General features: G+C 37.1%; 2 protein-coding genes and 1 long non-coding RNA gene across 5 annotated transcripts in view; 1 reads left to right on the forward strand and 2 right to left on the reverse strand.

The window, feature by feature from the left end:
* The first annotated feature begins 971 nt into the window (after positions 1-971).
* Positions 972-9,704, forward strand: si:dkey-219c10.4 (high affinity cGMP-specific 3',5'-cyclic phosphodiesterase 9A). 2 transcript variants are annotated; one of them, XM_007227913.4, is made up of 14 exons: positions 972-1,162; positions 2,132-2,293; positions 2,419-2,470; positions 2,559-2,661; positions 3,206-3,348; positions 3,445-3,504; positions 5,026-5,203; positions 6,045-6,167; positions 7,016-7,108; positions 7,833-7,900; positions 8,006-8,108; positions 8,528-8,632; positions 8,996-9,142; positions 9,297-9,704. In XM_007227913.4, the coding sequence occupies exons 1-14, from the start codon at positions 1,075-1,077 to the stop codon at positions 9,468-9,470; spliced, it is 1,599 nt and encodes a 532-aa protein (XP_007227975.3). In that variant the 5' UTR covers positions 972-1,074; the 3' UTR covers positions 9,471-9,704. The 2 variants fall into 2 exon arrangements, with proteins under 2 accessions (XP_007227975.3, XP_049341003.1); XM_049485046.1 differs by having other exon boundaries at positions 5,026-5,137.
* On the reverse strand, positions 5,078-11,666 carry LOC111194937 (uncharacterized). Its single transcript, XR_007441180.1, has 5 exons — positions 11,475-11,666; positions 9,063-9,136; positions 5,973-6,071; positions 5,433-5,506; positions 5,078-5,187 (listed from the first exon to the last, which is right to left on the reverse strand). It is a non-coding gene; the product is annotated as an uncharacterized LOC111194937 (long non-coding RNA).
* Positions 11,667-12,720: 1,054 nt separating this feature from the next.
* Positions 12,721-26,592, reverse strand: part of cacnb4a (calcium channel, voltage-dependent, beta 4a subunit) — a 44,184-nt gene continuing 30,312 nt past the window's right edge. For both annotated transcript variants that reach the window (XM_007227917.4, XM_007227918.4), the window contains 11 exons: positions 26,029-26,151; positions 25,767-25,894; positions 24,344-24,420; positions 23,574-23,593; positions 23,338-23,418; positions 20,384-20,442; positions 19,427-19,536; positions 19,191-19,342; positions 18,581-18,676; positions 18,264-18,449; positions 12,721-17,669 (listed from right to left, as the gene is read on the reverse strand). In XM_007227917.4, coding sequence (XP_007227979.2) covers positions 17,406-17,669; positions 18,264-18,449; positions 18,581-18,676; positions 19,191-19,342; positions 19,427-19,536; positions 20,384-20,442; positions 23,338-23,418; positions 23,574-23,593; positions 24,344-24,420; positions 25,767-25,894; positions 26,029-26,151 — 1,296 coding nt within the window. In that variant the 3' untranslated portion in view covers positions 12,721-17,405. The remainder of the gene's footprint in view (positions 17,670-18,263; positions 18,450-18,580; positions 18,677-19,190; positions 19,343-19,426; positions 19,537-20,383; positions 20,443-23,337; positions 23,419-23,573; positions 23,594-24,343; positions 24,421-25,766; positions 25,895-26,028; positions 26,152-26,592) is intronic.

The raw sequence follows: 26,592 nt of genomic DNA on the forward strand, positions 1-26,592 counted from the left end.
TATTCTAGTGTCAGCAACTAGTGGGAGGGGTTCTGATAACAGTGTTGTTGTACTTTCCTGCATTCAGTTCATAACCAGTCTTTGTCTGGGGGTAGAGAGAGAGAGAGAGAGAGAGAGAATGTCTATTCAAACCTGGCCCTGTGTAAAAATGTATGTACATCTCTGCGGAAGGCTTTTTGAACAGATTTGTTATAATTACGCCACATTGGCCCAGGGCTTGTTGCTTCTGCCATCTTTTAGGATTTTCTCTCTCTCTCTCTCTATATATATATATATATATATATATATATATATATATATACATGTACTGGCAAATTCATGTACTGGCTCTATTCATGTACTGGCTCTTAAAATGTATATTGTATGTATATTCTAATAATATCTGTACCAGAACCTTAAATATTAGTTTGATATATACATATATATATATATATATATATATATATATATATATATATTCTGGTACAGATATTATTAGAATATACATACAATATACATTTTTAAGTGTAACAAATAAATGTCTTTTACACTGTTTATACAAATACTACTATAGTATATCAAACTCATAAATTATCCACTAAAACATACAGCATTCTGTCAAATGTATTAGCTGATACTATTGTTACGGACCCTGTTATGCAGAAATTGCTATTTTGATATTCACTGGCATTGTCAATTGGTACTGTAAATACAGTATTTTCCAGTGTAAACAGTATATACTAGTATTATCAAGCATTTTAATTGCTTTTGTCATGTAAAAGTCATTACTAGTTAAGACACAACATACAGATTGTTCAACCACATTTAGTAAAATGATAGATTGAAACTACTCGCCAATGTTAACTAAGGACTTATTACAGACACTATACATTAGACAGTATACACAGATTTAAAATGGAACATAAACAAGACGGTGCAGCCCAGTCCAGGTGGTTAAGAAAGGAGAGAGGGATGGCAGTAGAGGAGGAGGGACAGGAGAGGAGGAGGAGTTGTGAAGTGGCCCTCTGTTAAATAGATGTCACACTGTAAACAGATCATTCAGCTGCAGGAAGTGAGGGAGAGTCAGCATCTGGCATGGAATCTAAAATCATTTATTTTACAGTGAACGGAAGACCAGAGCAAGCAGAGTTCCCTGTTGACTGTCCTGCACAGGATGTCAAAGGTGAGGACACATTTAATTCATTTATTTATTTAGAATTATTGAAGGTTGTTTTATAAATAATAACGTAATGAAGTGGAGCGAAGGTCGAACCGTAGTTTGGAAGAAATATCATTAAATGTCAGGCAAATTCATGTACTGGCTCTTATTGCTATAAATGTGATGACGTGAGCAGGACTATGATGAGAATTTATTTAGAATTGTCAATTAGGCTGAAAGCATAAAAAACATGTAGTATCCAGCTTTATATATAAATTTCATCTGTACCTGTATTGATGTCCTCAGTGTTTTCCTATTTTCCTATCCTAGAAAGAAAGAGAAATAGTAAGAAAGACAGAAAGAGAAAGACAGAGCGAGAGAGTGGGAGAAAGTAAGAAAGAGAGTAAGAGAGAAAGAGAGAGAGAGAGATCTTGTTGAAGAGAATGGGCCACAGGTGGAGCTGACAAGGCTCTGCATCAAGTGCACAACATACTTCATGGTGTTCTCCTCAGAACTGGAGTCACATCCACGTTCACGTGGGTTCTAGACAGATTCAAACACAACATAAGACACTGCTCACAATTGGTCAATTAATGTGTGTACACTTTAAGTATCAGGATATGTCTGAAAAAGGCCAAGCCAGATACATATGAAGTGTAGCTTACCCAAGACATATTTAAAACAGATACAAACCTAATTAATCAAACCACTTTAGGGGGTAGAGTGAGACATATTTTTATTTTATTTGTATCACTTTGATTCTGAAGCTGTTTTTTTAAGGTAAAAACACTGATATATATAGTGTTGTTTTAACACAAGATTAAATGTCTTTGAAAAATACCAGAAAAATATAGTTTGGAAATGGATGGGTTGGAAATTTCCTTCTCAACAGAATTGGGATTTGTTTTGGCAGCAGCTATATAATCTTTAGTAAATATACAGTACATATGACCCTTTCCCAGCCTTGTGTGTGTGTAAATGTTTCTCCTACAGATCTGTTCCGATCAGCAGCTGAAGCTGGGCCTCACGATATCCTAAAGCTCTACAACCCCAAAGGCAACATCATCAACATCTCCCCTCAGCTGACCCCAAACAGCCCTCATTCCTGCTACAAGCTGGAGGTGGTTGCTGCAGACTGCAACAGTGAGCCATTAGGTATTCTCTGAATTAAAACTGGAGACAAGCTGGTGAACTGCAGAACTAGCTGTCCTTCATGATTGAAATGACAATATGGAGAAAATTCACTCATATGAGAAATCGATTGCTGTGATATGTTTCAGGTACAGAGCTGGCAGTGGCCTTGGGCTTCGATTTGTCCTCCATGGAGAAAAGGTAGACATACTGTGTGTATAATCTGAGTCCACATATTGTCAGACATGTACTTTTTAAATAAACTTAGAAAGTACACTTTCTCAACCAGGTTACAAAGCCTGGAGAAGAAGATTCTTACTGAAGCTAGTGAGACTCCGGCCATTGTTTATGAGATGAAGAGACAGGTGGAGTCGTTCCGGGAAAAACTGGAGGTAAACTCATATCTGTACATATATCTGGAAATGTCTTTCTTTGGCCAATATTTATCTAAAGTGATCAATTCAACCATAATCATTTAAATGGTTTGACAGACTAGTAAACCATAGCTTCCATTTGCACCATCCAAAATCAATCCAGTTACAATAAAGTTTCCCACAAATGTAAAGAACTCCAACCAGGCAAAGAACCATTTCCACTTTGAAAAGTCTTGGATATGTAAAGACATATTTAATTTGACATAATTTTCATCCCAATTTAGTCTTTTCAAAATACTTTCCCATGGTTAGGCCTCCACTATTACATGATGCTACCAAACTGTGTAGATACACACAGTTTGCATAATCTGCATAGAGCAGCATTGCCCATTGCCACACAGTTATTTCTATGTATAAGTAATGAGTAAATAAAAAATGAAATGTAGGCCCCGTCCAGGCCTTTAGGAGTTTAATCCAGGTCTATGCAATTCTTTTACCATTTTAAATGAAATCACCCTTTTCTTTCTGCCTGGTTGTGTTTATAAGTTTCTGTTCTCTTTAGAGTGTGGAGCACCTGAGCTGGCTGGGGCTGTTTAAAGAACTCTCAGAGAGACCCCATAAACCTTCACCGTTCTACCATAAGAGAACGCTGCGCAAGACACGTGAAGAGTGTGAGCACGTCCGGGAAAAGTTCCTCCAGATGAGGTGAGCTACAAATCTTCACTTTTAGTCCCTGCTCTGCAGCACTACGCAGAGTTTTTGGTTAAGTGAGTTTAACATTATTGAAATGTCTTCACACAGTACTCTGGAGGTCTCAGAGGAGGTGAGACAATACCTGAAGACACCCACCTTTGACAACTGGTGAGTTTAACTTAAACATCAACACAATTCAGCTTACAGTGAGGTGCAGGGAGGAGAACTGAGCTAGAAAGGGAAGGTAGGACATGACACCAAGGTACAGGATGAGATAGAACTGAGGTAGAGAGGGGAGGTAGGACATGGGACTGAGGTACATGGAGATGATGGGACTGAGGTACAGGGAGAAGATTAAACTGAGGTACAGGGAGGTGTGGAAAGGTGAGGTATGGGAAAGGAAATCATATTGTGAGAGCAATTCACTGAATAAATAACTCCAAAAGCAAAGTGAACAGTCTTGCTATCAGCATAGTCACAAGTGTGCACATAGTATAAATTATTTTACATTATATTTCACTATTTTTGGGACAATGATTTCCTATGACTTATTTAATAAAGGATGATTATATCCCTCTAGGCACAAGGTGCTAAAATATTAAACATCATTAGCCTATGTAAGTCCAACAAATGAGCTGAGCACCTGCTATAGCAAAATGAACATTCGCTGCAGAAGTGAAAGCGCAGCTCCTCTGCCGTGCATAAAGAGGCCAGAGGAGATTCAGTCCTTTCATCTGCCCAAAAGAACTCATATCAATATGAATGGTTGTTCCAGGGGCTTACAAATCAATAGCAGTCCTTCAGAACAGAGCACTCGGCTTCATGCTTTGAAGACTGTATTTATGCAGTGGTCTTCTGGATTAGTTTTTGAACCCAGGCCTTTCAGATTAACAAAACAGGGTTCTGCACGGATGCAAACACTGTTTGGACGTAAATGTGTGTCAGGTTTGTGTCTCTATCAAAGAACACTATTAAAGCCTGCTGGAGTGATAAAGGCAATGCGTGAAGGGGACAAAAACATGAACATCTTAGCTCGTGCAACTTCAATCAGAATGCAGGAATCAAAGCATCATGTTGTGGTCAGGACTAAAAATGATAAGAAAAGAATGATCCTCCTCACATACAGACATACAGAAAAACTGGGCAGCAAAACAAGTGGGGAAACCGGAAAAGCTTAAATTTCATGAAGTAACGTTAGATCGTAGGTTTTTATTTTGTTATTAATCACAAGGTTATGGATTTAATACCCATGTCCACTAAGTGGCATTATGAAAATAACAAGATTTTGGAAGGAGGAACATGTTTGAAGCCTGTTAATCTTATTTCCTATAAAATACAATCCTTTTCTTGCTTACATGTTCATAACCAACACATCTCCTCCCTTTTACTAATATTTTTCTCTACTGATGCCCCTCTTTTCTGTCTCCACCAATCAAAAGCTTGTTACTAAACATAACTGTAATTTCTTATATAATTAAAATTTTTGCTTTGGTTTTTAATCATAATCTGTAACATTTCCATAATTGCCCTTGGTAAAATGACACAACAAACTAACCATACATTTACTACATACAATTTAAAAAAAATTTTTTGCATCAAAATCCAATTTTTGCAGCATTTTTAGCTCATCAGATAATTCATTAATCATCTAATGTCCATACAGTGTGAAAAGCATGTCTCTGTGTTTAGGCAGTGGGAGGACGCAGAGATCATGGTGCTGCTTCAGGTGATGTATACAGACCTGGACTTCATCTCCACCTTCAACATAGAGCTGGACGTCCTGCAGCAGTTTCTCTATGAGGTCTACAAGCGCTACAACAACATCCCATTCCACAACTTCAAACACTGCTTCTGTGTCACTCAGATGGTGAGAGAGCATGAGAGAGAGAGAGAGAGAGAGAGAGAAAGGGATTGACATTGCAATCAGCTCAGCTTGACCACAAGTACTTCAATTGTCCACTCGACCTTCCAGGCATTAGTAAAGGGCATACTGCCTGATAGATAACTACTAGATAGCTACTGCTTGATTTGTGTTAAATATAGTCACAACAAAAAAGCATGGCTATTTTTGTTTATGGTTGATAGCAAACTAATACCTGATTAGGTGATGGTTTGGATTTCAAGGACGCAACTGATGTATCCTTCGCAGCCCATGGTTACTGACAATTCTCTGCACACATACAATGTGAAGGAGGAAAAAAACAGCACTATAAAAATGGGACTTATAATGAGCCACTGTCCCTCTCAATACAACTTTATTACTAAACAATATTTCTATTAAGTATTAGGATCAATAATCAAGATTGATTTTAACAGAACTCATAATAATGGGTAATTGTAATATAATATAAAGACTGGTTGACTAATGATCCCCAATGGATTAAGAAGGTGAAATGCAGACTTGTGTAAAATCTTTGGAACCTCAAATTATTTGAATTAAAAAAAAAAAAGTCTAAAAATTAGGGTCTGAGAAAAGTATGGATAAAGACGCGAGTGTAAAAACACCAAACATGAATACGATTCTTTTCATTCAGACCATCTTAGTCTCAATAACTGGAAATGCCATTATCTTCCATGAGCAGTTTAAATGCATGTGGTCAGAATCTTTTACAGGATACAATCCAGATACTACTCACATGAAGTAACCAGGTGTAAACAGGTTCCTAGTACACTGATCTCAGCATCAGGAGCTTTTTTTGTGTTGGTAGATGTATGGGCTGATATGGCTGACGGATCTGAGGAGCAAGATTGACAGTGTTGATCTCCTGATCATGCTGACTTCAGCTGTGTGTCATGATTTAGATCACACCGGCTACAACAACGCCTACCAGGTAAGAAATCCACTGTATTTTTTTTTCTAGAAATATTGTATTTTTCTGACTATAAGGTGCACTTAAAATCCTTTAATTTACCCAGAAATTGAGAGTGCGCCTTATAATCCAGTGCTTCTTATGTATGAATTTTACCAGTCAGGTTGTAAGGAGCTGTAAAGACACTCTCCTGAATTGCAGTGTTATAAGGGTGAGTTTTCAGTGAAGATTCTCCAGCACTAAGGTTGAGTGCAGCAGCATTAGCATTAGCCGCTAACCGCAGCGCTAGCTCTTTCGCTGTTCAGAAGTGAGTATATCGGTCTGTAGTTTGAGTGTTTGTCATATTAAAACAAGCTACGTGGGCTGAATCGCTAGCTGATAGAGCCCTAAGTTACTGGACCACTCAGCGTTCCTCAGTCTAGCATTATCAGGCAGCATTTACCTCGTACTAGTGCTGTGGTTAGCAGCTAATGCTAATGTTGCTGCACCCTGCCTTAGTACTGAAGAAACTTCACTGAAAACTCACACTTAGACATAATACTGGAAATCTAAGCTTACTGTAGGTAAACGGAAGCGCTTTACTCACCCAAATAAACGGTTTTCAGGAGAGAAATCTGTGTAGATTAACACCCAGCGCTCGTTTGACTTTAAAAGAAAATGTTTTTCTTTAAGAATTACAGTTTTGTTTACTTAGGCACCTCTCCCAGCCTCCCCATTAGAAGGGAACATGGCAACGCCCTTGCTTTTTTATAAGTGTGCAGTGTCCATCATGAAGCACACTAGAAGCATAGACCTGTTCTTTTCGGGTTATTTTCTAGAGAGCTACATTGTTAAACTTCTGTACTGTATAATTCTTTACTGTATTTCAGATTAATGCTCGCACTGAACTGGCCTTGAGGTACAATGACATCTCCCCTTTAGAGAATCATCACTGTGCTGTAGCGTTTGAGATACTGGAAAAGGTAACTAACTGTTAATCTGTTTTACACTAATGTTGGAGAGTTTAGAGTTTAGTATAGAATTAAAAGTGAAGGGACATGTTAACTATTTTTGCTAAATCCAAATCTACACAATACTCAGTGTCCTCATACATATTCTGTAAAGCTGCAGGGCTGCAGACTGTTTACAAATGAAGATGGTTTGTCTACTGGATTAAAATACAAAAAAAAAATCTTTCTGAATGATGTTCCCAGGCTCCAGCCACATTACTTTATATGTTTTGGCTCTGTCCTTGCCATTTTATATTTAACAGTTTTTTCTTTATATTAGAATCTAAATGTTTAATGTTTTATACTTTAGATTCTTCTAAGTAGCACATTTATCTTTGAGGACAGATCTGCACACTCTTGGTATTTTAATCTCAGTGTCTTCATGAGGGAGAGTCTCTTGGAATAGTTTTCTCAGCGTCTTGAAGGAGTTCTGGAGGTGCTGAACAATAGTTGCTGCTTTTCCTTCACGCTGTGAAGCTCCAGCTCATCCCAAATCACCTCAAATCTCACTTAATCATGTTTAGATCAGGGGATTGTGGAGAATAAATACTCTTTTACAGTATAGTATGTACAGTATGTATTTGAGTTATTTCTCTTAAATAGCATCTAAAATAACCTAAAACACCAATAACAAACTGAAAAAGATTGTGTGTTTATGTAGAGGACATGTCTGAAGCTTCATTTCTCTCTCTTACAGAATGAAAGTAATATTTTCCGGAATCTGACGACAGAGCAGTATAAGAGGATCAGGGAGGGAATCATTAAGTATGTATCTTTCACTCTGTCACAGTTTCACTGATGCAAATTTAGAGCCATATCTACTCAGTGAACACCACACCGGCCTTCAGCTGTGACCCTGTTGTTCCTCAGGTGTATCTTGGCCACCGATATGAGCAGACACACAGATATCCTGAACAAATTCAAAGCCATCCTGTCTACCTTTGATTTCGACAACAAGGACCACCGTGATGTAGTAAGAGTACATTCATTACAAGTGTAATAATGTGATAACATTATTTTTTACAGCTGATTACCATGTGCACATATCAACTTAGTGTGCTTCATGTACCACAATTTAAGCTTCCATTCAAACTTAAGAACAGTTTTGCTGGTATCATTGGAGAATGACTATTTATACTAGAGAATCCCTGAAGAAGTTGGTATTGTTGGTTCTACTAATGTCTAACATAAATTAGCATTTCAGTTTAAAAACTAAACCAACAATTTAGTAGACAAATGTGTTTTTCCTCAGTTGTACCACTTGTCACCAAAGCCTTTATTTAACACAGTTGGAAACGTGCAGCTCAGTTGATTGAGTCCTAGTGTTGGACTGAGATAAGATGAAACTATTTTAAGACTTTTAAGTCTTCTCTCTGCTTCTTTCTGGACTAGCTGATGATGATCATGATCAAAGTGAGTGACATTTCCAATGAAGCACGCCCCATGGACGTGGCTGAGCCGTGGCTGGACTGCCTGCTGCAGGAGTTTTTCAACCAGGTAACATAATAAGATTCCTTTAAAATGAACTTTAATTTTCTGTTTAAAGGAAATCCCACAGTGTGCCAGCATTCCAAGGTAGCAGTGAACATCATTACTGTTGACTGTTGTCAGGCTTTAAATCAGTCAGTGGCACACCTGCGTTTTCCATTGCCAAATTAGCAATACGCCAAAAATTTACCAAAACACACCTCGTTTTCAGACAACCACGCCCATTGACGTAGGTGCAAGGTGTAAAAATAGAATGTTGATGAAGATAAGGTCCTTAGACTGTGTCATAGTGTTATTAATAAAGCTGTAGGCACCCAGTGAATGATAGATATCCTTATATACATGTTAATTCCAGTTTTTGAAAATGTTTAGAGTGACATGGAAAAGTTGGAGGGTCTCCCAGTGACCCCATTCATGGACCGAGACAAAGTGACCAAACCTTCCTCTCAGACCGGCTTCATCCGCTTCGTTCTGTTCCCTCTCTTCATCGAGCTGGCAAATCTCTTTCCATGTCTAGAGGTGAGAAGAAGAAGAAGTGTTAAATAAATTTAAGTAGACTGTCATGTCAAAAATATGTCTGTTTAAGGTTACTTGAGAATCACAAAACATGTCAGAGGTTGCGTTTTAAATATTTTTGAGATACATTTGGCTTTAATGTCTTTGTGTCCAACAGCAACATATCATTGACCCAGTGAGGAAAGCTCTGGACTACTACACAGAGATGGAGAAAGCACTAGAGCGAGAGAAGCAGAATCGGGCCCAGAGTGAAAAGGCCAAACCTAAAGAGAGCACCACCCCAAAGGAGTCTGAACTTTCACCAGAGCCACTTCAACCAAGCGCAGTGTAATCAGTACACACTGGAGAGAAGGAAAAAAGTACAAACACTCGCTGTTTAAGTTAGACACCGAAAGAAATATATAATACTATACATAATAAATGAAAAACAAACATAAAGAGTATACTACACTAAATGTAGAGTATAAATAATGTACTCAATTTAAATGTGTTACAGGGTGACATGTTGGTTTGAGTTTGACATTTTGTATATTGTCTTTATTTTATTGTACCTCAAATAAACCAAACTTTCTAAATAACAGTTCTCATGTTTAGACCATGCCATCAGCATGTGATTATTCTGGAGGAGACTAAAGAGAGTGGAGAAAACTCAGAGAATGTTTTGGGCTGAAGTTCAGGTGGCTTCAGTTTGTGCTTCAGGCATCTTCCTTCTGTCGATATTTGTGCTACTTTATAACACAGCTAGGTATCTGTCTCGGACCAGGGCTAAATATGCAGTAAGATGAATAATTTCTATGGTATATTGGAGTAAAACATTCAGAAGTTCTAAGAGTCTGAAAACATTTTTATGACAGCTCTATGATTATTTGTTATAATTTTTTCATCCATCTGCTGCACCAGGAATACCTTAAATCAGATGTAGCTTTGGGGATGTGATTGCAAACAGCCACAAGACCACAACAGTAGTGTGTTCAGGGACTGATGATGGATGATTAGCTCTGGATTTTATATATGTCATACCAGGTAATCCTGAAGCTATTTATGGGTAAGCAATGGGTTCCCTCCTTAAAGTTGCTTCATAACATGAATATTTATGTGCATAAAGCACTAGCTGCAATAGCCACGGACCAGCAGCAGATGGCGCTACACTCTTAAAAATAAAGGTGCTTTAAATTATTATTTGAGAGATGCCATTGAAGGACCCCATTTGACTCTATTAATATCATTAATTAAGGTAGATGTTTGAGTATGAAGCTCTGGAGAACCTTCACTTGATGTAGAGGTTATTTTCCAATGTAAAGTTTCTTCACACTTATAATATAACCATCTTGAGCTGAGCGTGTAGTAGTCCTATAGTTACTGTTTGTAGGCCTTTAGTTACAGTCTGTAGACCTTTTGTCTTTCTAAGCATACATTATTATCGTCCATTCACCCTGTTTTTCAGTGGGCAGGACTAGTGGCTAGTAGTCGAGTCCAGTCTTGCACATCTCAGCTTTGTTATGAGGTAGAGTCTTCTGGAATAGCTTTCAGTTAACAGCTGTGCCTCGTCAAGAGTTAATTGCCTTAATTTCTCGCCCTCTTATGCCAGGTTCACATTACAAGACTTTTTGAGTCGTCAGTGATTGTGCTGTTTTTTCAGTTGTTGAGAATTTCACACTAAATGACTGATCAGCGACACGGGGTCACAAATTACACGATTTCTCACTGTGGGAAATCGCCGACTCACCTGGCTGCTCTCCAGAAACACGTTTCGCCACGAGAACACACCTGAACTACACGCACACGAAAACTAGTGATGCCATGACAGAGAATCTCTATAGCGGAGAATACGCACTTACAACGAGTCCAACATGAACGGCTTTAGATAAACTAAAATATTCGCCAGTGTCTTATTCGGATTTTTCGGTCCACCTTAAAAAGTCGAAATACTAATGATTTGCTTTTGCTGAGATCATGCTGCCTGTTGCTTTATCTCCCTGCCGGTCGTTACAATATACAGGCATGCTTTCTTTGTTTTTTAGTAAAATACATTATTCTACTTTCTAAAAATTAAAGAAATATTCAGAACAAGAAGTTGATAAATATTTTTAATTGAACGTTTTTAGCTTTTAGCTCCATTCACCCCATTCATAGAGGACTCACTCGCGGGCTCCCTCTAGAGTCATTTTATGATATAACAGGGGTAATGGAAGGGTAGTTAGACTCTCCATAAACAGCTCTGGTGTGTTTTGAACCCGTGGTTTTCTCTTTCTGTGATCTCACTGGCTGTATGTAGCCGCTGCTCCTGACTTCTAGTCGCCGACTGATCCAGGTATTAAACATGTTGAATATTTACCGGGCGTCTGCGACGGCTCGGCGAGTGGAGTGTCTGTCTTTCAGTAGTTCACACCACGCGACAGCGCGAGCGCCAAGTGATTCCCGATTTCCCAACCAACGAAAAACTGTCCCAAAATCGTGTACTGTGAATCTGGCATATTCATTCTAAACACTTGTGTTTTGGGTCGCTTTTCGCGGAAGTTCCTCACAAGTATTCACACACACACACACACACACACATACAGAATAACTCGCCCCCTAGTGGCTACAGAGTTTCCTACAATTCTAAACGTGCATTAATTTACATTAATCTGCATTACCATGCGTTTACCCTAAACTTAAAATTACAGTATGTATCGGATTTAAACATATTTTAAACTAATATACAGTATTTACACTGACAAAACTGAGAACCGTATAGAAAAACTCTCTTACATGATCTAAAAACATTTCCTTCTGACTAAGCGCTCACTCTCTCTCTCTCTCTTTGGCTGAATTTAACCTGGAATCGGATTAATCCGCTCTGAAATGGGGACCGCATCACACCCGCTGTTTAAAATTATTCTTTCGCATGCTCTGTGCAATTACACATTCTCACCAGAGAGGGCCCTAAATCCCCCAAATCCCAACAATTACAGACATAAGCTTTAAGAAGTTTAAAAAGTGCAAAAATCATCAGAAACATTATGATGAAACTGGCTCTCAGCAAAGTTTCATTTGTTACAAGCCTCAGAAACTGGAAGCTAACAGGTGGCGAACATAAGAGCTCATTAATGCTTTACATTGTATTTTGGTTTGTTTAACACTCTTAAGTTACTACATGATTCCTTATGTGTTTTTTCATAGCCTGGATCACTTCAGGATTCCTTTACATTGCAGGGAAAAAAATAAATAAGAATGAGAAGACATGGTACTGTATATAGTGTTAAAATTTGCTAAAATAAGATACCATGTAATATAATTTATTATTAATTATATATTATATTATAAATTATTTCTTTGTAATAATACATGAATAAGATATCATGGTCAGGACACTAGTCAGGACCACCACAGGGCAGTTATTATTATTTGCGTGGTGCAGAAACACTGATATGATGGTGTGTTAATTAATAGTGTCTGTTGTTCTGGCACATGAAATCCACACAAGCTGTCCATGACAAACAACCTGTTAGTAATTCTACCTGATTGGCTTGGATGCCTTGCAAACAGTGCAGGTGCAGAAAAGCCAGAGAATCAAGAACAACACGAGAGGCTACAACAACTTCTTTTAGGATCAAATTTATTTTACAAAAGAAAACATTAACAAACATAGCTTGATTCATTTGTTTCTGTACACAGATATCCCCCATCCTCCCCAGCTCATCTTTCTTTAGTCTGACTCATTAAAAAGGAACAGAATGCATGCAGTTTTGCATCACTCTCAGAAAGAAAACCACGATTTTAACTAAACTCCAAAGAAGCCGCGAGGTTGCAGAGGAAGGTAAAGCGTTAGCATGCAGCACTGTACACGTTTGCATAGTAAATGGTTGTCATTTATTCTAGATTACATAGTCATCCATTTTTTATTACTAACCAGCCGTCTCTCATGAATGTGCATGAACTGTGACCTACAAGAAAAATAAGCCCCCTCCCACCTGCAAAGGGGGAGACGCCAGAGTAAAGCAGCAGCGGCAAGAGAATACAAAATAAATAAGTAATTTTATTTTATTTATTATAGAATCTCGAGGGAGATTATCTCTCAGTATCACGTGACTTATCATTCTAACCTAAATGCTATAAAGACTGTAGGTGGAAGAGTAGGTTTACTTATACTATTTAGACTCAGCAATGAAGACATAAATCACTGTTAAACCAGAAATCACACAAGAAGATTAAGCAAATAATGACAGATTTAAGGCATAGTTGTCCAACAAAAATGTGATAAAATGTAAAACATAAGCCAAAAAGCAATAACATATGTCATAGTTTTTAAACACTAAAAAAATAAGTAACTGAAGTCAAACCTAGGGACCTGAAATGTTTGCTAAAATATGTTCTAGAATGATGAATGTGGTTGATGTGGTGCAGTGGATAACACCACCCCCTGCCAGTGAGCTACCACATCATGTGGGAGACTGGGGTTCAATTCCCAGTCTGGGTTACTGGATGCTGCTCTACACCAATTAGAGTCCATGGGCAAGACTCCTAACAATACATTGGCCCAACTCTGTATTATTCTGGATAAGAGCATCAGCTAAATTCCGTAAATGTACATATAATATGTTACAAGCTTAAAATAGATAAATAGCAAAACAGATCCTGTTTACACCTGGTCAATTCATGTGGTTAGTATCTGGATTGTGTCCTAATAAGATTTTAACCATAAGCATTTACATTTGGTAATTATACTGGTTTTAGTGATTGGATTTGTATGCATTTTGAATGTTTTACACTTGTATGCCTCATTATGTTGTTTGGCCTTATCCAGATATACTGTAATCCAGATTAAGACCAAGATCATATGCATGCAGGTGACCAGGTGTAAACAAGGACTGACAAGGACCCTGAGCAATACCAACAATACATAACAGATACACAACTACAAATCAACTTATTTTTAAGAAAAACAAAACAAAAAAAACTTTGAATTAATATTTTCTCTTAATAAATCAATTTGTAAATTTGTGTTTAGCACATTTCATTGTTTTCATTCCATATAAGGATTTCTGCCATAGGATTAAACATGTTTCATTAAAACTGGCAAAATAAAGGCATAACACAAGAGTACTGCACATAATATAGCACCATGACTTGTAAATGTATTAAATCAAAGGGTACTGAGCATCTGACTGCAACTTGAAATACAAAAAAAAAAGAGTTTTTAAGTTAATGAGTGCACTATTTACTAAACTACATTATTCTGGATGTGTTTATTTTAAATGTTTGTTTTAAAAGAACAGAAATCCTTATCATTTGTGGCGGATACAGAAATATTAACAGGTTTTAGGCACTGTTAAGGACATTAACTAATATTTATGAAGAGTTATCCCAGCAATAATGGTGTTTTTGGTACTAAAATGATTAACCACATTAGAAGAGATACAAATAAACATAAATGCAATAAAACATTATCAAGCGAGTTTTAAGAACAACTTTGAAGAACTACTCCAGTGACTGTGTTTATTACAAGCTCATCTGATTCAACATCATTACGCAATATTACACAAAATTAATTATTTCCAGAAAAAAGGTGTTGGAATATAACTATAAATAACTGAATTTCATTAAAAGGACAGTAGAAATGGTACGTTTACCTTGTATAAGAAGGTTATTCATGTTATTCCTAATATTACTGTTTTACTGAGCAAAAAAACATATTTAGATATTTATTGCCCAGAAGACATTCTAATTAATTTCTGCTCATTTCAGAGATCAAAACCTTAAAACCTTTGCAAAGTACTGTATATTGCAGTGCATCTGGAAGAGTCATATTAATGCAGCCTGCTATTTTAGGCATATTTGTCATGACATTTTTCTACACTGAGATTTAATTAAATTTCTAATATACACCGAATCAGCCATAACATTAAAACCAATGCCAGGTAAAGTGAATAATGGCCCACGTTCATTTCATCGAAGGTACTTATAGATAGTATACAACATCAGAGCTGACAGATTAATATATGATGCTTAATGCTTTTAATATTTGGTACAAATCTACTTATTGCTCCCTTAAAAGTCCTCATATACTAGCTAACAATGTTTTTGCAGATAAACGTTTTAATGCCCAATCTAGGTTTGCTGGGTTTCCACCAAAATGACTATTCAAGCTAATCCCAAAGTGCAATCACATTAAAGAATGTGCTATATTAATATAACAAGAGATTTATTTATTAACTGTACAACCTTTTTTGTGTGTGAAAAAAAAAAAAAAGTTATTGTCTACATTAATCTACACACAATCCGTATTTAATGTCAACAAACGTACCAGTGGGGTTTTGTTCTATCAAAAATAGGTACAGCAAAATCACATTTAAAACTATATCTTCACTTTCCGTTATGTAAAATGTACAGTACATTGGGACACACCCTCTCACTCAATGTTTTTTTCTTTCTTATGGAATTACATAGACAGTGTTGGGCCTCCACAATCAATCATCTGACAAACACTTCATACCCTTCATACTTTTGATGTCTTCAATATTAATCTATAATAGAAAAAAAAATAATACAATAAAAAACATTGTATGAGGAGGGGTCTGTCCAAACCGGTACTGTACATACAGCATCACAAAGTGTTATCTAACATTTATCAAACATCAGTGATTTCTGGAGCATAATGACTTGAATGTTTTGAGAGCAGCATTTTTATATTACATAAAGTAACAATACCACAACTCTTTAGTGGTACAGATACTGACATGCCATATGTCATGGGACAGGAGCTAGTATTGTATCCTATGATATGTATGTATTACTATTACCACCCACTCCTCTCTCTCTCCACAGTGGGTGATGGTGAAGGTAATCTAGGCGACGTTAGTGACAAGTGACGGTAATGTAGGTACACTACTGTGACACAATTTTAGAAATGACATATTACCACCATCTGGCAAAACACTATCGAGCCTACTCACATTAGAACGCTTCACAACGCTTTACAATGCAGACGTGGGCACTCAACAGTCACCCCCTGAGGTAACTCTTCATGATCCATTTATATACTACCACTGCTATCCCATGACTTTTGGCATGTTAGTGTATTTTGTAATAACAAAACCCCTGTACTATATAGGGCATATTGTATACTATTAAAAATAAAGGAGCTCTTCACACACACTCGCACATTTTTTACAAAAGTAGTTCTTTATGGAACCGAAAATGTCATTATTAAAAAAAAAAAAAAAACTTTTGTAGCATCCTTATTTTTAAGAGTGTAGTTAATAGAGCAATAGCATTTGTCTGCTACAAACATAGTAGATCATTCGAAAATAAGCATCTGTAAACCCAAACTGGGTCTGAAGGACACTCTGGAACTACGGATTCGCCTGGTTAACCTGTCCCCATTCACAAAAGTAGCATGTGCTACTGAATAAACCTGCTAATAGTTTTACTGCCAAGTCTCAGAATAAGTAAAACAACCATGTAATATTCGAAACTCTGATTTACACACTAGAAATACAGAACGTGAGAACAGAACGAGCATTCAACGTTGTTACGACATATTTTCCATAGAGAGATTTGTAGAAATTAAATACAAAAATAATAATAATAATAATAATAATAAGCCAGTGAATGCAGAGAATGCAGCTTTTTGACAGTTCTTCAGGAATTGCACAATGCTACTCTGAGTAGTGGACAGGGATTATAGAGGATGGGGGGGGGGATTTGAGGTCAGAGCAAACGTTACTCATCATTTTGGCACATGTGATCTGTTCTGTACCTGAGTACCTTCAAATCTCATATGTCATATGGACAAAAGCATCATCGTACCAATGGGTCGCTCTGAAACGTTACACTCTGCTCTTTACCGGAAACGTGCAAAACGAAGGCTCTGCGTTTGTTGGAGGCTCTTGGCGCTGTGGCATTTCTGCATGCTGGCACTGGTTCAGAGCTCCAACAAGCGGCTCTCAACAGCTAGACCTGCAAACATACAGAGAACAAGACCCAAGAAGAGCTAGAGGACCATTTGACCTGGACCTGAACCTGGACTTGTACACACACTATAATCAGCCCCTAATCTGCACAATATTTCAGTACCATAATTTCCCTCTATCAGTTGTAATATCTTTTTTAAATGGAAAAATAGCATCATTACGAAAGGCAATGGTGCCCAGATCTATGCAGAAGATCCACAGCCCATTGGTGAGAACCAGTGCCAGAGGGAATACAAGGTATTACACTTCAGAAAAAGGACTGAACACAAAACACCAGAGCTGTGGCTGTAGAGATATGGAGGGTGCTAGACTCAGAGCCTGTGGCGCGAGTCGTTGCTGTAGCCCCCTGGAGAGCCACGGTTGCGGTGGGGTTTGTACGTGTCCTGATAGGGGTCGTGGTAGTCTTCTTCCACCAGTGGATAGTGGTCCCGGCTCTGCTGGGACGTGGAGGACAGCCGGTTGCGGTTCTTTCGCTGGCGCTCATTGTTGTGGTAGTTTTCATCCGAGGTCATCAAACTGCGCTTCTCATTTTGAGAGTGGTCAGTGGCATGATTGCTGTTTCTGTTCTTCTGGCCCTGTGGACACAAGCAATTCCTGAATTTCTAACAACTAACAGAACAGGTTTATTTTCTCAACTAGAGTTTACTTCCTCTGGTTGAGATAACTCTAGATCCGATTCTGGGCCTTTTTTTTAGTAAACTATAGGCAAGCCATCAACTGTGCGCCATGCAGCTTGATTTAGAGCATGCCAGTGTGTTCTTGCTATCGTAACAACAGGAAAATTATGCATTGTTTGGCTCGAAAAACACAAAAGCCATGTACTAATTCTCTTAATAAATCATGAGTGTGTTTTGGGTGTAATGTGAAATAAATCAACCAGCATGTCTCCTGCCATTAGCTTTAAGAGTCAGATGCGCTCTGACTTTGGTGGATTGCTAAGTTAATGGCGCAGCGCTTCTGCACTTTCCAGCAGAAGAAATTGTTCTGTTTGTTCACGCTGTAATAGTGCACAGCAGCTCATTTATGGGAACAACAATGTTATTTTATTTAATATTCTGTTTATTGTTAATGTAAAAGTTTGGTGTGTGCACTGCTATGTGTTCTTGCATCTGTGTAAAGAGCATTTTATTATGCTAATTTTTAAAGAGGAATTTAATATATTTGCTGACCTGCAGAGCAGTGATGGCTGTGGGGTAAGGGGTGAGGGCGGTGGACCCCAGATTGCGTCCCAGCAGAGGGTTAAGTGGAGTGCTCAGAGACGTGTGTGTCGCCCTCCAATAGGCTTCCAGGTACTCAGCTAGGTGTTCACACGCATCCTCCAGCTGGTTCTCATCCAAAATTATGTCAAACATTTCCTGTGTAGGAGGACAAGTGAATGAGACATTAATTTGATATAATATTGTACATTCAATTAAATCAATGAAACAAAGAGACAGTAAAGTTACTATTAATATTTTCATGATTTGTGTAGAAATTAAATACTGACTGGAGGACACTGTGCCAATTTGTCTGCGGCCACCAACTGTACATTCAGGTGCTTGCTCTGTGACTTTCCACGTGATTTGATCAACCGCTGCAAAACCTGACAACAGAAAAACAATGTAACAGAGAGTTAGACCACAATTCATTCATCTTCTTTATTTTTATTGGCATCTTCCTGATCAGATGCACCAGAATCTTCAGGTGTCAACCTGAACTATTGAGCACAAGGCCAGCTGGGGCAGAGTACTAGTTCATTACATGGTACTACATGCATCCGTTCTGTAATATACTAACACATGGGGGTAATTTAGCACAACCTTTAACACAAAATACAAAACATGAAATGTCTGCAATGAAATCCTAATTTTTCATACTTGTTTTAGTTTGGGGTTGTTTTTCTCCACTCATCCTAATCTATAAATGAGAACCTTTATTGAACATTAAATGATCAGACAATGAGCTGCATATAAGATCACACCAGAAGAGGGCAGCAACACATTACAATAAAAACAGTGATACTGAAAGAACTAGCGGGAGTCTTTATATGTAAAATGCTGTGATAATGTCTGTACAGTAAATTCTTTACCTTGTAAAAAAGCTAATGCATTTTTTACCTTTGGAGAAGAGACTTTGACGTGGACGATAATAGGTGCTAGTGAGGTCTTTGTGAGCTGAGCTGGATGGTTGATCGTGTCAGCATCCAGCACAACCAACTGAAGTGATCTGGCCAGCTCAAAGATCCTCTCTATCTCACTTTGGACTTCAGCTAGAAGAAAGAAAGATCAGTAAATATTGTATAGTTTGAATTCTTAACACACCGACCACAGCAGACTTACTGAAAATACCTTACCCAGATTTGACCTGGTGTTGGATCTTTCAATGATGGCTCTCTTACTGGGGTTGTTCAGCACTGATCTTTTTGCTAGAGAGATGTCTGCCGTCACTCTTGTAATGGATATCCTATGAAACAAAACAAAGAAGCCTTACTATAAAAACAATGGCTGTACATTCATTTATAGCACAGACATTAGACATGACAAGAGATGCTGTACACCAGTGGTCCTCAAACTGTGTTAAGTGTGGTCGATTCTTAGGTGGTAATGCCAGAAGAACACTGAAATATTAGGGAATAAAATCTAAAAAGCTTTAATCTGTAATTTTCAAAACACTACAATTGTTTGTGATTAGTGTTTAATTGGTTAGATCTTTGTATGCAGGTTTGCCACTCTATAGTTAAGCCTGTGGAAAGCCACAAGACATGCTAAAGCAACAGGTTACCAAGTAATTGACAACAGTTTCTACTTTAAGATGAACAATTCATAATTCACTTAGGGGCAGTTTCACAGGCAAGGTATGTGCCTAGATCTGGACTAAGCACTAGGCTCATTTTGAATGGAGATTCTCTATTGTATGTCATGTAAACTAGGTGTGGGACAATATATCAAAATTATACTAAATTGTATTGTTTCGATCATATCCTCTCATTGTCTGATGTCAAAAAGACAAACAAAAAATATTTTATCAAAACACAGACGGTCTAAACTCCCCTAAGACTTGTCCCCCAGTATGTTTAAAAAAAAAAGTTACTGCTTTATTTCTCCACATGGTGGCGCTACTATAAAATGAATAGGGTAAACCTGCAGGCAAGAATATTGGCAATTGTCAATCAAGAGAATTGTCTTATATTGAGAATCGCAGCCCAGAGAGCAAGGCCAATTGGTGGTACATGGTTCAAAATTTTTGAGAACCACTGTTTTACACAACTGAACTTAAAACAGCCTCTCCTGCAAAGACAATTCCTTCTCACCTGCCATCAAACCTGTGCTTCAGGAAGTCAAAGAGAGCTTTCTGCATCATATCGGTCACCTGAGCACAAGCACCGGGGAGGAGGTCAGAGTGAAGGATGAGCAGAGAGATGAACGGAGTGAAGGAAAGGTAAAGAATGAATCAGTAAAAAGTTAGTATTTACAGAGAAACTAGTACAGCATCACAAAGTCAGAAAAGGAAAAGTAGAATAATCTAGAATGTGCCTTTTTATATAGAAACGCAAATAAATGTAATACAGTATATGCATTAATCAGCCAAAACATTAAGAACAAATGAATAAGAATAATAGTAGTGCATGTAAAGGTCTGGAATATACTGTACGTTAGCCAGTAACTGAACAGTCCCTTCTCTCAGCAGACACGCTGGATATGGAAGAAATGCTCAGATATTAGGACCTGAGCTCTAAGGGACAAACCATTATGAACAGACGGTGGCTTAGCAGTGAAGACCCATCTGGGCCAAAGTGACAGAAGGACCTCTGTGGCACAGGTCACAGCAAATTTGAATGATAGTTACAGGAGGAATACCTCACAACTATTTTACACAAGATATAAAAAAGTATAACATTAAATTATAATATCACAGTAACATGACTGCTGCACAACAGCTATTTGTACAAAATACATGGAAATTAAGACTTATATGCTTTTATTAAGCAAAAAATCTGCCAATGGGGTGAGCATTTTTTTCTTGGTAAAAAAAACTGTCTCAAAATGAATGAAAATCACTTATTTTTTTGCATATTTTGAGTTCAAAGACTTAAAATAAGGTGAAATGTTCTAAGTAGACTTATTAAGATTTCCTAAAATAAGCAAAATAAACTTTAAATGCCTAGTTACACAGAGAAGAAAATAAGAGCTTTTGCCTTAAAATTAGAACATTAGAAAATCTTACTAAATAAAGCTTTTTTGCAGTGCATCTGTGCGTTATTTAATTTAATATAATTTAAAGAATATTTTTAAAAATGAAACAAAACTGTTAAGTAACAGTTTGGCTTGTTTTAAAGGAGGACAGTGTTTGAAATTCATGGTGTGTAACTTTACTATATTTAATCCTAATTAATCACCTATATCAGGGGAAACATATTAGGATTTTTAAGGATCTGCTATAACATCTAACTTATAACTTAGGGAATGTAAAGTCATGGGTCCTGTAAAGCTGTTTAGAGTGTTTCAGTGGCTCACAGACTATATTGCAATTTCAAAACATTAAGCAAATAGTGGTTTTATTTTAAAATAATGTCCCTTGAGAGTATGCCTCTGCCATCTGCACCCACAAAGCAATTAAAGTGCATTTAATGTTCTACACAAATTCAGGGAGTTCAGGATGATAAAGTTTATTTTGTACAAATTACCTCTTCTGTTAAATCCCCTGATAAAACCATAAAAAGAGAAGAGATAAAGCGAGTGTGGCTCTTACTGCCCAACCACTCTGTTTTGTGTTAAGTTCCAACAACCCATGTTGAACTCCTAATGTCCAGCATGATCCACCCCCATGAAACAGGCTTTATGCCAGAATGTCAGGCTTTGCCAACAGCAAACGGCGGCTAATTAATAAATATTCATGAAATAATTTTACAATCTGTCTTGAACTCTTTATCTTGTTATCTTGAGTCAGATGGGATGATTAACTGTTTATATACTGCAACATTTAAAAGGTTTTGGTGAGAAAATGGTGTATTTTATATGTATGTAACAACTGTGCTGCGGGAATGGAAGCTCTCATTTATTCAGTAAAAATAACTACTTGAAATAAATTTATTTTAACAAGAATAACAAACTAAAACGGACAAGAAACTTCACAATTGTCACGTTTTATTTAACTGATTTTCCAAAATATAAAGGATAACTAAGCACTTACTCAGAATGCTTACTGAATATTCAAAGTAAATTGATATGAAATCCCTTTTTCTGGAGAAACGTACAAATTCAAAACTGTTTAAAGAGGTGGGGAATAAGGACAGAATATAAAGATATGGATATAAAGAGTTTAATACCTCGGAAAGCTCTCTTTCATAAAAAAAGCTCTTACATAAAAGCTGCTGTTAATATGTTCCCTTATACATGCAATTTGTTTTAAAGTGTTGGTCTATAATGTATTTCCAAACTCTATTCACAGCAGGTTTACTTTACTCATGTCAGGTACAAAGTAAACAAGTGGTAAATTACCACAAACTTACACTACCATCATAAACATTACATATAAAACACCTTAATAAATAGTGTAATCAAAAATAAAGTAATCAAATAGTGTTTTAGCTCATTACAACCACTGTAAAGAGTAGTCTGGATAGTGAAACATGGTTTTTGACCAATTTTAGATTCTGTAAAATGTGTTATCATGTAAAAAAAGAAAGGATCACAAATATTTAATATCAAACCACTTTTAACTGTGCATTATGGACAAGTATGGATAATAAGTTTAATGTTTCAATGCTTTATGCTTCAAAGTGCAATGTGGTAATGGATAAAATGACTACAAGCAATAGAATGCACTGCCTGTGTGATTTTACATGATTTGCTGTGTTTTCTTTTACCATATTTGCTTTGTTTTTCTTTTCTTCTGCATTTCAGCTCCAGAGATGTGCGAAACCTTTGTTAAATAAGTGATAAACCGGAGCTCCTGTATTTTTTCCTTTGGTCTGTGCTCAGTAAAGCACATGTCGTATTGTCACAGTGATATCTGGGGCTTTTTTGTTGATTTTCTCTGCTTCTAATTTCAAAACATGCTCCACTTTTGAGACTATGGCGTGCTGTACCCAGAAGGTTGTTGCCGTGGCAACACAATGTGGAGAAGATGACTGCTATTCAGTGACAACCCGAGTTCCCCTCTCCCTCGGCGCTTAAAGAAAGATGCCCTGTTCTTTCTCAGACCCTTTCAGCGTGTCGGAACCGACAAAACAAAGGCAGGAACATCTCGAAGGACGATACCTACCTCATATCCCTTTAAAGAAGGTCCAACCAGAACCACCGGCCTCATGGAGGGGACCACATCATACGGAGGGACGTGCTCAGCCTGTAATAAGACACATTTATTTAGAGGTACAATATGTTTCATATCATCATTTCACAATAAGCTGAAGGAAATTACCCAGCAGCAAGAGATATATTTAGCCCTGCTTGATAAATCCCTATTTTTCAAGTTTTATTTGAAAAAAAAAGAATACATACCACTTTCTGCTTCTGTTTAGCTGGGGAAATAAAAATAAAAAAAACTGTCAATATAATTGTCTATTGTACTAATGCAGCAAACACACAAAACCCCCTTAAAAAAAGAGATTCCAACTTAAAACCCACAATATTGCAAACACACAAACAGTCCTTCAAACAGATTCCACCTTAAAACCTTCCAATATAGCAAACACAGAAACACTTCTTCAAAACTAATTCCATCTTAAAACCCTCCAATGGAGCAAACACAAAAACACTTCTTCAAAAAAATTCCACCTTAAAATCCTTCAGTGTAGCAAACACACAAAAACTCAGTTAAAAAGATTCCTCCTTAAAAACCTCCAATGTAGCAAACAAAAAAACTCCTTTAAAAAGATTCCACCTTAAAACCCTCTAACATAGCAAACACACACTCATTCAAAAAGATTCCACCTTAAAACCCTCCAATGTAGCAAACAAAAAAACTCCTTTAAAAAGATTCCTCCTTAAAACCCTCTAATGTAGCAAACACACAAACACTGCTTTAAAACGATTCCACCTTAAAACACTCCAGTGTAGGAAACGATCATTCAAAAACATTCCACCTTAAAATTCTCAAATGTAGCAAACACACACTCCTTTAAAACGATTCCACCTTAAAAGCCTCCAATGTAGCAAACACACATTATTCTAAAAAGATTCCTCCTTAAAACCCTCCAATGTAGCAAACACACAAAAAGTCCTTCAAAGGATTCCACTTTAAAACCCTCTAATGTAGAATAAACACTTACCAGCAGAAGGTTGGTTGGGTTTGAAGGTGCCAGACACCATCTCTCCCAGACTGGAGGAGGAGTTTCCACTGGACTTTCTGAGAACACAGAATAGTCACTGTTAAAAACTCTAAAATAGTCTAAAATAAAACAAATATATAAACATTCATTGTAAAAAAAAACACATAGACAAACACTAATTGAGTATGATTTAATGATGCAACACACTATTACATTTAACTAAACCGAGTGTGTGAGACACACCAGCTGTTTTTGTGGGGCTTTGGAGAAATTAAGGTAAAATTAAGAATTTTTTTTTTTTTTTAATTCCGATAGTTGTCACAAGAACAGAAATGACGTGGTGGACAGAGCCGAAGTAAAGCAGCATTCTTTAAACAAGAGCCATTTCCCTGCTGAAGAGGCTTTTAGAAAAAGCCTGTCGTTCAACACACTGGTTGTACAGACCTAAAAATAACCCACTACATCATTAGGTTACGGCAGCAGCATAAACACTTCTTTTTACAGGAAAACAAACGGTTGAAGAGGTGAGGGATGACTCGCGCATGACTCAATGCACAACACACAAGATTATTAACGTTGACTGGGAACCCTGAGAGTCAGGATTCATTCACAGAGTTTGTATGCAGAGTATGCGTCACAGCGTTCACAGTCCATGATTTTATCAGTATAGACTAACTTGCTGCTGATTACAGTTACATCTATGAATGTGGCAGTTTTTTAGATTATCTCCAAGTTCCACCATGAAATGCTATAGTTCTATAGAAATGCACCAAAATTTGCTGAAATAAAACTTATTATTTTACATTAACCCTTTACATTAACAGGCCAGGATTTTTGTCAACTGTCTGCCTGACATTACACCACTAAATCTTGAGGATTTCTATTCAAGCATTACATAAAAGAAACTTTCATGATTAGTAAGGGACATTACTCAAAATAATAATTGTAATAGAAAAAAGTAAAATTTAAGTAAATCTGCAAATGTCAAAATATAATTAATAAAATTATAAAATTGGTTCCTTCCTGAACATTAAAAAAAAAAAATTATGTCTAGTTTTTACGTCTATTTTCATAGACGTAACATGCAGAATTTGGGTTGATTCCTGTTACTGATCTGGATTTATTACGTGGAGTAGAGAAAAAAAGAACAGGCAGTCCTGTAGAAGATTTCAAAGCCTTCAAATTTTTTAAATGTAAATAAGTTATTTTACTGCAGAAAAAAAGGGTTTTGTATCACCTACACCTGTAGCCTGTATATGGAACAAGGCATGTTAAGATCCATGTTAAGGTTAAACATAAACATTCAAGATTTTTTGAATGTTTTTTCTCCTCCTGTAAAGTTGTCCATAAACAAATCAAATCAAATGTATTTATATAGCGGTTTTTACAATTGTCTTTATTCTCAGGCTAAAGTCTATCTCACCCATGGAAGCGACCCCTCTTCTGCTCCTGCTGAAGACGAATGTTCTCCAGTTTTAAAGGGCTGGGAATGAAACCAATGTCACAGCCCTCTTTCACCAGTCGTCCTATCCACCAGTCATTGTTGTATTTCTGTGGAAACAAAAATTATTAAAAGCATAGTTCTATTCTTAACATTTGCAGCACTAAGAACATCTAAGAACTAAGAAATATCTCACAAAACTAAACCCTGATACTGTTTTTACATCCCAGTGTGCTGGCTTTACCTCTTTGATGTGAAGAAAGTCTTTAGCATCAAAGGAAATGGCAGTTCCAGCCACAGGAACATCTTCGTCCAGAGCACCACAGTAGCTTACGTTGGTCTTCACGGCGAAGGCCACTGCTTTAGCCTACAACAGAGTGTCTCTTTATATATACTATATCGACAGAAGTATTGGAACACATGCTCATTTATTGGTAAGACCTTCTACTACAAATATCATCATATCTAGTAACTTTCTTTACCCATTTGTAAAAAAGAAATGATGTGATAATGAACTCATATAATCAAGCTTCATGTGCACACCATACCCAGCAGTCCATGTAAAATAAAAGAAACTAAATGAGGAGGCTTCTTCTATTGTTCTAAGCTCCTGATCTGTCACATCTGAGCATTCAGCCAACAGCCTATTTTCACGCCTTGGACGATTTAAACAATAAACAAAATGCGAAATAACATAACATTGCTGTTCCCATAAATGAGCTACTGGTGCTCCTTCGAATTACGCCAAAAACACCTCCATGATTAATTAAGAGAGCTGCAAAAGGTGTACTTTTCCTGTCGTTACGAT

Source organism: Astyanax mexicanus, chromosome 11 (assembly GCF_023375975.1).
Source record: "Astyanax mexicanus isolate ESR-SI-001 chromosome 11, AstMex3_surface, whole genome shotgun sequence".
In the NCBI taxonomy this organism is placed as follows: Eukaryota; Metazoa; Chordata; class Actinopteri; order Characiformes; family Acestrorhamphidae; genus Astyanax; species Astyanax mexicanus.

Bases quoted from the DNA above. Each gene is read 5' to 3' on its own strand.
- si:dkey-219c10.4 (XM_007227913.4), top strand. From the start codon at position 1,075: ATGGAATCTAAAATCATTTATTTTACAGTGAACGGAAGACCAGAGCAA. The intron at 1,163-2,131 runs GTGAGGACACAT...TTTCTCCTACAG, and splicing joins TCCTGCACAGGATGTCAAAG to ATCTGTTCCGATCAGCAGCT. The intron at 9,143-9,296 runs GTGAGAAGAAGA...TGTGTCCAACAG, and splicing joins ATCTCTTTCCATGTCTAGAG to CAACATATCATTGACCCAGT.